This window comes from Scardinius erythrophthalmus, assembly GCF_964197995.2.
Source record: "Scardinius erythrophthalmus genome assembly, chromosome: 16".
NCBI lineage: Eukaryota > Metazoa > Chordata > Actinopteri > Cypriniformes > Leuciscidae > Scardinius > Scardinius erythrophthalmus.
In genome coordinates this window covers 15,364,232-15,380,042 of record NC_138236.1, presented here as the reverse complement: position 1 = coordinate 15,380,042, position 15,811 = coordinate 15,364,232, and the positions used below count along the sequence as shown (strand labels likewise).

Below are 15,811 nucleotides of genomic sequence, written 5' to 3'. Positions count from 1 at the left end.
CGTTTGATCCCAGAAAGTGAAACTGTGCTAATTACGCGACGGAGGCCATCTGGACTCTTCGTTAACCCTTTCCGCAGTGATTGTAGGCTATAGGCGCCATTTCGATTTAAACGGCGCTTTCACTTGGAATTAGCGAGATTTGACGTCATTGTTTATCTTTGAGCTGAATGTAAAATTAATGTCCGCGTGACTTTGCCAAAACCACAGAGACATTCCCGTCTCGAAAAACATAGGCTATACAGTGTAATTATCTCCCACACACTCACACACGCACACCTTCGAGGGATAACAATTCATTTAAAACATGACTTTTAAACAATTTATTTAAATGTCATTCCATACAGAATTTGATGTTCAAACGCAAATTATGCTGGATAGAAATAATCCATGTAAAGAAAAAAAAGTATTTGTCCTCTAATTAATTTTTTGCCTTAAAACAGATAAACGTATAACTATATACATTTTCCCCCTCCAAATTTTAGCAATTTTCTCATTAAAACATGTTCATCAGTGTCCCATATTCACAGTGTTTCTAATATGTGTGTGAAACAAATAATCCAGAAAACAATAGTTATCTGAAATAAAATGTCAAAAAAAAAAAAAAAAACTTGAAATATTCCAGCTGTTTATGATTCATATTTTTCAAATTCATTTTCTGGGGAAATAAAAATGACAACAAACGAATACAAAACATTTCCCACAATCATCCCTTTGCAGATTCTCCTTGTTTTTGAAAATATATTAAAATAAAGAGAAAGCATATATTGCATTTTACAGTGAGCTTTCTTATATAACAAATATTTCTAAGAGCTAATCATGCGAATAATCAGCTTGTCCCCTGTCGCGGCGCTGTGGAGCCATTCGCAGCGCTGCAACACCATCTAGTGGTGTTATAAGGAATCACAGGTATGTTGCCTCAGAGTAACATAATACGTTTAAACTTATACATTCCCATTGTTCCTCGGGTAAACTGGGCTAATAATAATCTTATATAACAACATATTATGATAAAAAATAATGGAACAAAGTTTGTTGTTTTATTTTAAGTCAGTAAAATAAATTGCACCTGCAGAGAACATCACAGGTGGCAGCTGAACAAATGCAAACAGGTGAAAGCAGGTCATTTAGCTGTTGAGTTTTTCCACTTCGTTTGGTGTGGCCACTTCGTGAAGATCACTGTGACCTTCCTCCTCCCCCGGCACCTGAAACAGACATTTCATTACAGCACAAAGCAAGTCTTGTTTAAGATACTGTCTCTGCATATTGGACATCAGTTGTTCCACTCAATAGTTTTAATATGTCCCAATAATGACAATCCATTACTGCACTAATGCCTAATAATTGCACTCAGTCAAGGAATCTTTGTTTAAAACACAATATAGCATACAAAAATGATATCAGAAAGTCTTCACCTCCCAGTAGAGTCCATCCTCAAAGCAGTGAGTATCCGGAGGAGCACCGTAGATTGGCAGCTTCAATATGAACCCTGAGAAATGCACACACATATTCCTATTACAAAATATACTGTACACACATGTATGCACAAGGAACAATATACAGATTCATTTTCATACAACTAACTGGGATTTAACTATTTAATTGTCTATTTTAAATTGACTTACAGTGTAACAGTGTCTACACCAGATGCGAGCGGTGCGACGAGATAAAAGCAAACAGAACCCATTATAATCGTGACGCTGTCTACTCTGGATGTGGCACAACACAACACAACACAACACAACACAAAACAAAACAACACAACTAATCTCCGACAATAAACCTATGCCCCATTCCATTTCCCACGTATTCAAAGCGTTCACGCTACTTTTGACACTAAGAACAAATAGGGGTGTAGACACGATGTTAGCTTCATACACTTATACTTCAAGCAGTTATTTATTCATACACTGCAGTTGTATGTATGATATTCATACATGAAATCGCCAGTGTTTCTGACATCAAAAACTACTTTGTAACCAGTCACGTTAACGTGTAGGGAGGGGTTGAAAACATGTCTATGGATGCTGATTTTTAGAAGGCAGTTGTCTGACTCTGAGATCGAATGGGAATATGGTTTGTGTAACATTAGCAACACATTATTAGCTGTTTGATAACAGTCAAGCCAAAGGCTAATCATATCAACGACCGTTATGTGTCCGACAGTGTAGAGAGCGATAGATAAATGCATTCCCATTCTGATACATCGACTTGTAGACAAGCCTGTATAATTCACTTTTCCTCTTCTTCTGAGTCATTCTCTGGTTCAACACACATATGGTGGAATTAAACCAATATTTAATTCCAACCAATTATTTTCACAGGATTTTTTTTTTTTTGTCATTTTGATTATCAAAGATTAGTTTTAAGGGTTAAAAAAAATATTGGCTGCAGGGGGGAAATATTTTCCATTTCAGTTTATATTCCATGTTTTTAGTATATTTTTAGTCCAAGTTCCATTTACACTGTTTTTAACTTAATATATACATATATATATATTATAGTTATATATAATGATTTTATTATTGTTGTTATTATTTATTATTGTTGTTACATGTCCATATTAAATTCTTTACATTCACATTTTAAAGTGAATCGACAAACATGTAACAGCTAAAGTGTTAGATTTTGAAAATATTTAAATTTTCAGCTCTATACATGTTTGTATTGTTTATATTTCTTTTTCAGTGTGTTGCGCAAACTATCACTGACGATGTGCAGTGGCGTCTATGCAAATATAAAATGTGAATTATTTTTTATGCTTATTTACAGATTCATACATTTTTTTAGGAAGTCTACTAGAATAGGTTTACATGATTTAATTTTAATGTTCAAAAATCTCATTGCCATTCAAATGTATCATTTAAATTGTTGCAGCACCTGTGTTCAACCTTTGTCTGAAGACTCAGTAGATTCAGTTTCTTTAGAACCCGCTCTCCAAAATGCGCAGTCTGTTCTGATTGGTCAGCTGGCTCCAGTCCGTTGTGATTGATCTACTCCTTAGAGTGTGTGTCGGAAATGTAACGCCCCTTACCATAATCAGAGAGTCCCGAGGCTTGCTGAGGCTACAAGGCTATAGAACTGCTGTACTATGGCGTCAGTTTTGCCACTTCAGTTCGAGCCCGAGTGCGATAATGACAGTTAAGAAAAACAAGCTGATAGGCCTGAACCACCTTCGCAAGCACGACTTGTGCAAGACGATTCACAGCGGTTATTTCTTTTAAATAATACCTCTCCTACATTTCAGATGTGATGTTATAACTGTGTCATTTCTCTACATCACGGCAAAAAGTGTATGTCCGTATAACAATGACCTGCATCGAACTGCACGGTTCAGGAAGAAACCAACAGGCAGACATGCATGCACTCACCACACTTTTCAACTGTACACCCACCTGTAACTAGACCACCAAACAGAGCCATTCCCAGTGTGACGGCCAGGGAGATAGCCTGAAACCCTCCCTTAGATTCAGGCTTCCATTTTCCAGCTTCAACATCACCGAAAACTCTTTGCAATCTGTGTAAGATTAGATACAGTGTCTGTTCTCACAAAGAATGAGGTCGGCAATATTTTCGGCAATGACACATGTATGCAACATGTTGCAAAATATTTACCTTATTAAGTAAAATGTAATATAACAATACGTTATATATAAAGAATACAGCAATAATAATAAGAAGAAAATTGCACATTGTTACTAAGCAATTAAACTAAAGATAATGTTAAAGGATTAGTTCCCTTCAGAATTTTATTTCCTGACAATTTACTCACCCCCATGTCATCCAACACTTATTCAATGACATTTGCAGCAAGAACGTGCAAAACTGCTCGCTCATCTCAGCCTGTAGCGATCTCAGAAAGTGCTGCTACATCAATGAGCAGTCCAAACTGCAACGAGTCTCCTATTTACACTCCTGTTGTTAAGCAAATACCTCTGCGTTCTAAGCAGTGAGTGATTCTGACTGATAATAAACACCTCTGATTGGGACCACTCATGATCAATGACATGTCCGTGATCGAAACGCCCACCGCTGCAAAACGCAAAATGTAAATGACTAACGTTCTCCGGCGCGCACACACACATACCCGGTGGAACGTTTGCCAAAGTGATACAGCATCACTGTGGTGCTCTTGCTTTTCATTTGAGAAATACATGGAAACTGCCTTGGCACGAAATGACAATTATCATTCTACGAGTGAGCAGTGCTGTCTATAACAAAAAGGTATCCGACATTAGCATCCATCGCTGTTCGTCCTGTAGTTATGAAATAGTACATGCCCAAATACAATTCTGCTGAAAATGCAGCTGCTTGCATACTTCATATGTAAATAAGGTGAATACATTGTTTTGGATTTTAAATCATGGTAATGTTTACATTTCATGATCAACTCATTAGCTGACACATGGACTCAAATTAGCAAAGACATAGTGTCTACTTAACCGCAACGTCTGCTTATTTTCTATTGCTGTTGATATTTGCTAACATTGAAATCTGCTTTGTTATACATATTGCTGCTGTACAAATACTAGGAATTGCTGTCGCTCTGTTAGATATGGGAATACAAACAAAAGCCTATTTCACTTTAAATAATTCAGCAAAGCTTTCTCTGTATCCTTACATTGCCTGCTATTATCTAGCTGCTAATGCTAGTAATTCACTCTAAGCATTAAATCAGGACTGTTGACATGACACGTGATGTAAACCTTGTGAATGGTTAGTTCATAAGGAATTGATGAAGGAGACTACACAAAAACGCATAATGATATAGCATGAAACCCCATGCACTTATCTTAGATGTTGAAATTCAGAGGATGAGCAGAGAGCTCATTGGCTACTTATACGACAGGAACAAATCAGCTGCGCCCCTATAGATAACGATGTGATTATGAACACGTGTGTTAAAGGACATATCAGCCCTGCGCCATCTATAGTTTCATGCCAGAACTTTGTATAGATACTTTTTAACCACAAATGCACGTCTTGCACATCCACGACTTCACGCATTACGTAATCACGTTGAAATTTTTTTGTAAAGGGCGTTTGACTTAGTCTTTGCACGTTCGCTTTGTAAACACTAGGTTGGTACGTCCGCCTCTGTTGCGCGTGACCTTTCAGTGTGATAACGTAATGTGTGGCACATCACAGCAAGTGCAAGACGAGCATTTGTGGTTAAAAAGTATATAAATGTTTGTTTGTTTTTTCAGAAAATGACAGATTGTTTCGCTAGATAAGACCCTTATTCTCTACTGGGATCGTGTAGAGACCTTTGAAGCTGCATTGAAACTGCAATTTGGACCTTCAACCCATTGGTTCCCGTTGAAGTCCACTATATGGAGAAAAATCCTGGAATGTTTTCCTCAAAAACCTTCATTTCTTTTCGACTCGAAAGACATGAGTATCTTGGATGACGTGGGGGTGAGTAAATTATCAGGACATTTCTATTCTGAAAGGAACTAATCCTTTAATTATCATTAATTGTCATTAAGACAATCACAAATCATTATTCATGCAAATAATTACATATCAACTACTGACTTACCCGTTTCCATATACTTCTGGGGATGCTAGGGCAGCAGTGACCGCACCCACCACAGCTCCCAGAATTCCTGGCATTCCATGCAGGTTATGAATGCCACAAGTGTCCTGAATGTTCAGTTTCGATTCCAAAACCGGCTAAAAGAGCATAATAGAGCAACCAATGAGATACTGAGGTTTGGTGTGGGTGTTTACAGTTGTGTGTGCTACTAACCGTGAGGTATTTGTATCCCAGGACTGAAATAGTTCCAGCAAGGAATCCTACGATCATAGAGCCAAATGGAGTCAGCATCATCTCTCCAGCTGTTCCCACAGCAACACCACCAGCCAGTGCGGCATTCTGAATGTGCACCTGAAAAAGACAGAAGCTTGTGTGAGTTTGTAATCTTGAAGTTTGTAATGTAATATCAAAGATGGCCAAAAGGGGATGCTCACCATGTCCAATTTGCCTTCTGGGTTGACGAGGGCGGAGAAAGCGAATGTAGACAGTGTGCAGGCGGCCAGAGAGTAGTAAGTGTTCATGGCGGTTCTGTGCTGGGGGTCCCCATGGTGTGTAATGGCTGAGTTGAAGCTGGGCCAGAACATCCACAGATAGATGGTACCTGAGCAGAGCCAAAGCTTTAGTGGCTCCAAGAGCCCTGGATGACCACAGGCCAGAATTTTGTAGGCGTGTAAACTATTCAAGTGACTCACCGATCATGGCAAAGAGGTCAGAGTGGTAGACAGACGAGTTTCTGTGTTGGCTCTTGCTCAGGTTTGGTCTGTACAGGACACGGGTCACCATCAAGCCAAAGTATGCACCAAATGTATGAATGGTCATGGATCCTCCAGCGTCATTGGCCTATAAATACCATTGACATTTAAATTGATAACAATTTATCAGTAATTAATCCAGTACCATGGATTTTTTTTATTAAGCATGTATCAAACATTAGAGAAGCACAATATATTGGTACCATTTTGGTTATCGATATTAGGTTGTTAATTGCATGTTAATTTTCTCTTTTTTTACATTTAGATTAACTTTAAATGTAATCTTTATCAGTTTTCAAACTACTGTACTGTAATGCTGTAATGCCTAAATGCATTTGAAGCATTTAAAACAATTTATTTAAACAAATCCGTATAGTATTTTAATATCGCCATTTATCAATTATCAGCCATGAAATTAAATTAATTATCAGTTTATCATTATCAGCCAAAATTTTAACAATGGTGCATCCCTATAAAACATGTGTCCAGTGTTTGGAAAATTAATGTTATTCATGTGAAAATTACAATTTAATAACAATTAACAAAATTTGAAAATTAAATTTGTTGTGTTTCTGTACTCACCCCAAGGATAGAAAGCAGGATGAACTCATTGACGGCAAACAATGTCACCTCAAAAATGGCCATAACAAGTAGCTGCACAGGACTGGTCTTCCCCAAAACGGCACCAAAAGAGATCAGCACAGCACCAGTGCAGAAGTCTGCATTTATCATGCTGCGGAAGAAACATATTCACTGTGAGAAAATATAAATGTGCATGTGCCTGTGTGTTAGAGGCTGCAAAGTCAGCTGCTAAACTACCACATCCACTCAGTGGCGCTGTGTTCAGCTGTAATCCAATATACAGACGTAAGGCCACAGCAGCAAATATGCAATCAAAACATGAAGGATAAGAAACCTGGAAGCTTAAAGTTAAAGAAATTTTAGCTGTCATCTTTCTGTGCATCACCCCTTTGCTGAGATGAAGTGATTAGACTATTGTTGCAAATCTCTCATCTTCACTGACAAATAGATCTTTGTGAGCTGCTGCCGCTGACATCAGTATGATGAACCTCTTACAGTAAAATGTAGTTTACTGAGTGTAACAACAAACGAACGCATGTTTAAGGTTTTACCTTTCCACGCCAACGTGGATCTTGCCATTGTGCATGCCGTGGAAAAAGCCCTGCATGAGTGTGGCCCACTGTAGGGAAAAGGCTGCGATGAGAAAGTTAAATCCGACACTACTGAATCCATATCTCTGCAGAAATGTCATCAGGAATCCGAAGCCCACAAAGATCATCACATGAACGTCCTGGAAACCTACAACACACAGTCAGATAGCTGTTTTTCCATTCTTCTCCCTCACATTCTCATAGTTTTACATTTTTCATAGTATTCTCATAGACTGTAACTGATCACTGATATGTTTTTCAAGACATGGGTACTTGGCAGCAATATTCAGGGCCGATTTTACACTGTGGGTATGCTGAACCCAACATTAACCCCTGTGTTCTTTTCTGTGTAGAGCCATTCATTCACCCATTTCACTTCTTTTGACACAATTACACTGTTGCCAAGCAACTGGCCATTGACCTGGGCACCAATGAGGATGGCACGGCCCCTGTAGGCAAACTGTCCCACATATCTCTCACACTCACTCCTCTTTGGCAGCCCATAAATTAGTCTGAGCTCTATGTGTAAGCTGAGTTTGCTGCAGGACAAAAAAGTCTTTTAATGGATAGTTCACCCAAAAATGATACTTGTGTCTTTCCAAACCTGTATATGACTTATTTGTTTTGTAAAACACAAAGGAGACATTTTGAAAATAATTTGGCCATACAATAAAAGTCAATGGGGTCCAAACTTTCACTGTAGGAACTTCTTCAAAATCTCTTCTTTTTTTTGTATTCCAGAGAGAAAAAAAGGCATACAGGTTTGGAAACAAGAAATGGCTTGATCCAATGGCAATTTGCATCCTCAAAAAGCAAAAAAATTAAACAATGATCTTCATAGACCTCTCAAATTATTATAAAACATTATAATATATTTTAACACACAATATATAAAGATTTAATCTACACCCTTGAATGGAGTTGTTTCTCATATGACACCTGTTGTGTAGTTATGTGCCACTCCCGTGGTTCTGTCTTTTTAAACTAACTCAATATATAAAGATGAAGGACAGTGACAAAATACTGTTCAGACAAGAAGTCTTTCACAACACAACAAAATCACTGTTCTTTGCTCTGGGATTTGTCCATTTCTTTCTTTATCCAACCTAATTTTGTTTATCCTAAGTATTCTGTTAAAACTGATAAGTGAAGTCTGTATGTCATGATTTTGCAACTCATAGTATATAATTCACATGTAGGTGTCTCCTGGGCTTGAAGCGCAGACACAACATGCAATACAATAAATGTAATTAAGTGGTTCACACAAGTCTGGCGCTGAGGGCAAGTTTAGTGCAAATTGCAGAGATTAAAGGACGAGACTTGGGTTTAGTAAAGTGAGGTGGATGGGAAATCCAACTACAGTTGAAACTTGACAACAGTTGCACAAAGCCAAGCACAAAACAAAATCAAGCTTTTAAAGAGATCAAATTCTTAAAGGTAAACATGCTTCACTTAAAACCAGTCAGACTGCTCAAACACAAGTAACACAACTTAGGCCAATGTCTGTAGGCAGTTCACCCAATCAAACACATTCCTGAGGTATCAAGTTAAAAGGCACCGTATCTGTGTTTCTGCTGGCGAACTTAATAGATTTATTGATCTACATTGTTTATTTTTTTAATTATTACCTAATTGCATGATCATATCAGATCCACAAATATCTTCTCAAAAATGAATGCTGAATATAAAAATCCAGCCCTACTACTTACTAGTCCTCTACACACCATTCTATATGTCACTTACTGGGATAACGATAGTAGAACTCATTCTCGTAATCATTTCTAGGAGAAGTTCTGTTTTCATTCCACAGGTTGGGATGAGTGTCATGGTCATACTCCACCAGTGCTCCAAAGAGGATGATGAGGATGACCTCCAAGATGATGCACAACAGTGGCAGCCGTAGCCTCATGCTCGTTGAAGAATCAGCCATGGTGCTTCCCTTTTGCCAGTATCCTTTGCTCACTCTCTATCCCTTTCCCTCTTTCTGGAGCAGGGCACAGGCTCTGATGAGTCTGGAGGCAGAGTGGAAGAGAACATCAGGGGACACAAGTCTTTTTATTGTTAGTTTGGCCACTTCATGAGCTTGTTAACGCCCACCTGCTCTCTCAAGGCTGCTGATTTGTAGCAGTTCTGGGCTCCTCCCTCACCTTTTTTTGCTAATGAGGTGTGCAAGGAGTATGTTTTGGGCTAATAAGAATATTAAAGTCAAATATAAACAATGCTATCGCAACTGAGCAATTTTTAACTGGCATACAGAAAGGTCAAAGATTTGTGTGGAAAGGGGGAAAAAAAACTATTCTGGGTTTTTGTCTGGATATGAGAAGCATGAGACAAGAAGTGTAAATGGCTCCAGTGTTTTGAGGCCGATAACGATCACAGTTCTGTTAATATTGCTGATGCGGGCTGTAAATAGAAGTCTAAAGGTAAGACAGGGCGTGTCTTAATCATATTCAAACATGGTGGTGTATGTTTATCTACATTGAAAGCAGTTAAACCTAACTATTACAAAGTTTTTCTTTTTTCCAGCATTCACTTTCAAACACATTCCACAATACACACATATTTACAATTACAATTTAAAATGACTATTTTCTATTTTTATATATTTTAGAAGGTCATTTATTCCTGTGATGGCAAATGCTGAAATTTCAGCATCATTACTCCAGTCTTCAGTGTCACATGATTCTTCAGAAATCCGTCTAATATGCTGATTTGGTTCTTATTATTATCAATGTTAAAAACTTTTGCTATGCTTAACATCTTACTAATCCCAAACTTTTGATAAGTTGTTTCTATATGTATTCAACATTAATAATGCAAATACTAGTAAAAAAAATATATATATTTATGGTCTATACATTTTCTCAACTCTCACCATTAGAATGTGTAGTAAAATTCTTGGATCCTGTATATACACATACATATGTGTATGCATAGACAGGAGAAACACTAGAAATTAGTGACATTGTCGAATCCAACAAATATCCCACTGGCTGGTTTAAACTGTCTCTAGATTCACAGGAATCATTTACACTGTAATGTTTATACAACACCGTTGATAAAGGCCTACAAAGAAAAGCTACTAATCCGGCTCTCTGACTGACAAGGGCAACTTACAAAAAAAAAAAAAGAGGGTTTCATTGCACTCCTACGGATTAAGTATGATAAGAGGATGAGAGGTAATTCTACATGCTTTGGAAATAAAATAAACACAAGAAACTTGAATGTTACCTTTTTGTGAAAATTTGATACAGTACAGAGCAAGAACCAACATCATAACCTTGGGGAAGAACTACAGGTGAGGCAGCAGGTCTGAATCAAATTTTACATTAAAGGACATGACTAAATATTAAATATTTGAGCTTTCTTGGCAAATATACTGCATATTACTGGTTCTAATGACTTAGTCAGAAGTTTAAAGTTCCACATGAACTGGAAGTTGCAAAGGACTTTGCTTCAGTCTTGTAACATATATTTAAAACGGTGAAATGAATGCAGTAAAAAGAGGGCGGGGCTTGGTTTTGATTAAAGATTCTGAAACCGAACAATTTTTTCTTCTGTGAATTAACCTGCACAGATTAATTGTTCAACACATGACTACGTAAATATGTCCAATTGTGATTTTATGCAGGCTTTAACAGGCTGACAAAATGTTAAAACAACTTTATGAAAAAATCTCTATTTAGGAACAGCTTTTAGGACTAACTTTAAAGCTAAACCCCTCAAGTGTCAAATTGACTAATCTGGTCAACAATGCAGAAGAGTGCTGGGCTTACACACATCTGTGCATGTGTGTGCAAGTCCTTTCTCAAATCTCAATTTTTTCTTTCAACCTTGTGAAAAATGCTGGTATCTGAGGTACTGATGATTAAAGCTAAAAAATAGTGGGTTGGATAGAAAGCATGAAAAAGGTGATGGATAAATTTGTAGGACATAATACTGGGATAAGTGCGCACTCTCCTTATCTAAAGTGCTTTTGAAAGAAAGTGAGAAGAATATACCATATACCAATATACCATGACAATGGCAATCAAAAGAAGCAGCATAGCTCTCATGAACGGCAGTTTTAGCAAAACAACTGCTCTCTGCGTGAACCAGCACAATGTACACCAGAGGGACATTCATAGTGCAGAAAAAATCAAGTCAAACCTGTGCTCCCACAAACGTCTGTCACTGCTTTGAATTATTCTTTAGGGGTTCCAAGAGGTAAACTTGATAAAAAGCCTATAGGTAGATGTATATGAGATAACGCTACTTCCAAGAGATTCTATTTGCCATCAACAAAGCTACTGCCCAGTGGGGTCTGTTGAAAGATCTCGAGATCATAAATTCCAGAATTCCTTTACACGCAGCTACAGGTCCTGGCACACACATTCATCATCTGATATTGAACAGGAGGGGAAACAGTTAACTTAAACTATAAGCAGTGAACCACTAACTGTTTTTCAGGCACTACATGCCATGTACACTTTTATGTTACTGGCATGAAGGAATGCCAAGTCTTTTTTTTTTTGGGCAAAGGGAACTGTAAGAAAACACAGTTTTACATAGTTTATCAAATGATGAAGATCTGCAGTAACCATTCAGAATAAAAAAGAAAGCAAACATTATAAATGATTGTGTTGTGTCATTGCAGGACAATAGTCAAAAACCTGTTAATTAGGGGCCAAGCACCGAAGGTGTGTTCTTATTATTATTATTCTTCTTCCTTCTTCCAACTGGGAGTCTATGGAAGCCCATAGAACCGATTGCGGGAAAGTTGTAATGGTTTGACATTCTGATAGAGGACAGTCCCAACATTAAATACACCAATTTTGAAGTCATTCCCTCTAGCGCCACCACCTGTCCAAAGTTTCACTCATATTTATGCTAATAACTTTTGAACCGTAAGGCCAGTCAACAAAAAGCGTTTGACGATTCGATTGCATCCTATGACGTAATTTTCCGTTATAAAAATATGTCCGCCATTTAGAATTTTCCCAAAAAGCTACTTTTTTTAACTCATCCTAGACGGTTTGTCCAATTTGCACGCAAATTGAACCAGATCATCTTCAGGCAGTGGTGACAAAAAGTTATGGAATTCAAGTTGATTCGTCAAACCGTTTTCGATAAACCCAAGAACAAATTTTACGTAGTGCCTGCGAAAACAGACATAAAGCTGTATCTCCGTAACGTTTTATCGGATTCAGACCAAACTTGGTACGTCATCATAAGCATGACCTGAGGCTACATGCTGTGTTTCGGCACAGCGCCACCTACTGATTTGGAGATATGAAAAATGACAAATTTTGCTTATAACTTCTGAACAGTTTGTCCAAAAATCATAAGCGTTAGATTCAGGGCAACGTGCCGAGTTGTGTGATATTAAATTTACCATATCGGCCATTTTTAATTTTGTGCTAAAATGCTGTATTTTAAGAATGCATGAACGGATTGTTACGAAACTTGGTATGGTGTCATCAGCACGATGCCCTGAATGAGCGTGAGAAGTTTCGAACCAGCGCCACCTAGTGGTGAATTTTTTTCTCCAAATGCTTATAACTCTGGGTGTGGGGCCGACTTATTTTCACAAGAGTTGTCTCATTAGACTCCTGAATCCTTGCCGAGTCCAACGATACCAAACATGATAGGTTTCGCCTCACGTTTTATGTAGCGTTGTGATTTTGCGCTTAAAAAAACATTTGCCGATATCTTAGAAACCGCTAGTCCGATTAAGACGAAACCACCGTCAGAAGTTTGGAAACATAGTTCGGTAGCAATACACCAATGCCCAAATGCGAAAATATTGATAGTAAGGGGTAGTAAAACCCAATCAAAGTCATGTGTCAGTCATTTATTATGTGTTTTTTTATATAAATGTCTATAACTCCGAAGCGAATTGAGATATTTTCACCAAAATTGACACACATATGTATGGGCTCACTCTGAGGACACATAAAAAAATGGTGTGACTGAGCCTCTTGGTGGCGCTATATTAGAACAAAACATGAAATTCCCATTTACTTCAATACAGTTTTGTGAAATAAAATGCTATACCAAACAAATGCATTGGTGTAATATTACAAAACTCAGAAAGTGCCATCAGCACCATCGTCTGAAGGTATCCAAAATATTTAGATACTATATTTAGACCTAGTGGTCAAAGTTCTAACAAAATTTCCAAAAAGGCGAATAACTTTTGAACAAATCTGCCTATTGAAATGCCACTGGTCTTAATAGATTCCTTGGGTCAAGCAGAGAACATAGACACCAAGTTTTCCTTATTTCGCCAAAATGTTTGTGGTTCTTAAGATTTTTAGTGCTTTTATGCTTTGAAATGTTAAGTCATAAAAACACTAAAAATCTTGATCACAGAAATAAATTACTAATTACAATACATTACAATAGAAAACAGCTATTTTAAATTGTAATATTTTTGTATAGTTTTTAATGTGGTTTTGATCAGATAAATGCTATACAAAAATATTACAATTTGAAATAGCTGTTTTCTATTGTAATTAGTAATTTATTCCTGTGATCAAAGCTGAATTCTCAGCATCATTACTCCATTCGTCAGTGTCACATGATCCTTCAGAAATCATTTTAAAGTCTTATTGACACCAAAATGTTTAATGATACTGTATATGACAATATATATTATAAAATTGTATAATACACTGTACAAAACATAGAGGCTTATTTAGAGATGGGAAACTAGATTTTTGGATGATCACATAGCAGAAAGTTAAGCAGAAGTATTATAATATCTGTATATATGTATGTAGGTATGAGTTAGTACAAGACCCAGCCAAATGGGTGAGTGTTGACCCGAAGACAGGAATGATCACCACACTTCAGAAGATGGATTGGGAGTCTCCATTTGTCAAAAATGGCACCTACACTGTTGTAGTCCAGGCTATAGATGACGGTAAGCACCAAAATATCTGCTCTCACTCAGTATGTTCAAACAATTCGAACACTATTCAAAATGTGAACTATGACAACATCGAGAATATATCCATAAGATACAAGTTTTTATTCAAAGTGATGCCAAATAATTGGGTAAAGAGGAGGAAATGTGCAAGTAACGAGGTAAAAAAGAAAGACAAGAATAGAATACTAACTTCTTTACTAAATTACAGAATACTGCACACTGCAGAGTAGGGGACAAAAAACATGGTGATGGTAAAAAAACCATGGGATTTTCTTGCAAAACTTTGCAATCCCCTGAGAAACGTTAGCCTGGTTCTACCAGACTCTCGTACATTTGTACAGAGAGTCTGGCCTCTCTCCATTGACAAGCGTTAACTTCCTTGTAGGCGGGTACTCTGTTGAAGTTTAAAACTATTGGATCTGCCCAGAGTCACTCTGGATCTGCCATAACCAATCGCTAACATATGGTCGTGACGAACCCCATGGGGAGGAGGGCCACAACATCATGGCCACCAACAAAAATCAGCAAAGATGGTTCTTACTCCGGCTTTAACTTCTGGATATTCGGCAGTGTTGCCACAACGGACCGAATAGCTTCGCTCGCATCTTTCGCCGCTGCCATTACTGAACAACAACTCAAACTAACGAACGACATCAACGTCATCGTTCTCAGCCACTCCCTCTGTTCGCTGATTGGACCGCCAAAAAAATGATCGGAGAAACCCAAAGAATACACCACAATCCCAGAAGTAGTACTGAAGGGGAAAAAAATGAGCGGAAGTATGCAGGAGGGTGGAGCCAGGCTAGAGAAACGTTGTATTCGCTCATCAAATTTTTATATGGAAATATGACAATGGAGAGAAAACATGACATAAACATAAGCACTTGACAGGCACCAAAAACAGACTTGATAAAACTCACCAACTGCCCGTTACAAAGCTAGAAAAGAGACAATAAATAAATAAATAAATAAATAAATAAAATAAGCGCTATATATACAGAATCACTTTATTTTGATGGTCCCTTTTGAACATTCTTTTGACTATAAGTAACTCTGCAACTACATGTCAACTAACTCTCATTAAAGTTTCAGGGCACAATTTTGAAAAAAAATGAAATTATATTATAAGCAATATATCTCATTACAACCAATGTAATTATACTTTTGCATTTTTAAATGAGTTTTTATTTTAATGTCATTTTCAAATTTCCTATAAATGTCAGTTTAGTTTTAGTTAGTTTAATTAATGGTTTTGATAATTTTAGTTTCAGTTTTAGTAATTATAGTTTATATTTTAGTAATTAGTAGCAGAACACTTCCAGTTAAAGACATTTAATTTCAACCAAGTTTAATGTTTGCAGTTTACAGTTAACTCTTGTGCAAACCTCTAACAATAAAATTATAATATTTGTTTGAGATTGAACAAAGAACCAAAAAA

The 15,811-nt window shown here is 37.2% G+C and overlaps 1 protein-coding gene across 1 annotated transcript; it reads right to left on the bottom strand.

Moving 5' to 3' along the window:
- Positions 1 to 299: 299 nt before the first annotated feature.
- On the bottom strand, positions 300 to 9,555 carry rhbg (Rh family B glycoprotein). Its single transcript, XM_081388158.1, has 10 exons — positions 9,204 to 9,555; positions 7,422 to 7,608; positions 6,871 to 7,021; positions 6,229 to 6,376; positions 5,971 to 6,137; positions 5,750 to 5,887; positions 5,540 to 5,673; positions 3,393 to 3,514; positions 1,413 to 1,486; positions 300 to 1,202 (listed from the first exon to the last, which is right to left on the bottom strand). The coding sequence occupies exons 1-10, from the start codon at positions 9,388 to 9,390 to the stop codon at positions 1,125 to 1,127; spliced, it is 1,386 nt and encodes a 461-aa protein (XP_081244284.1). The 5' UTR covers positions 9,391 to 9,555; the 3' UTR covers positions 300 to 1,124.
- Between the last annotated feature and the right edge of the window lie 6,256 nt (positions 9,556 to 15,811).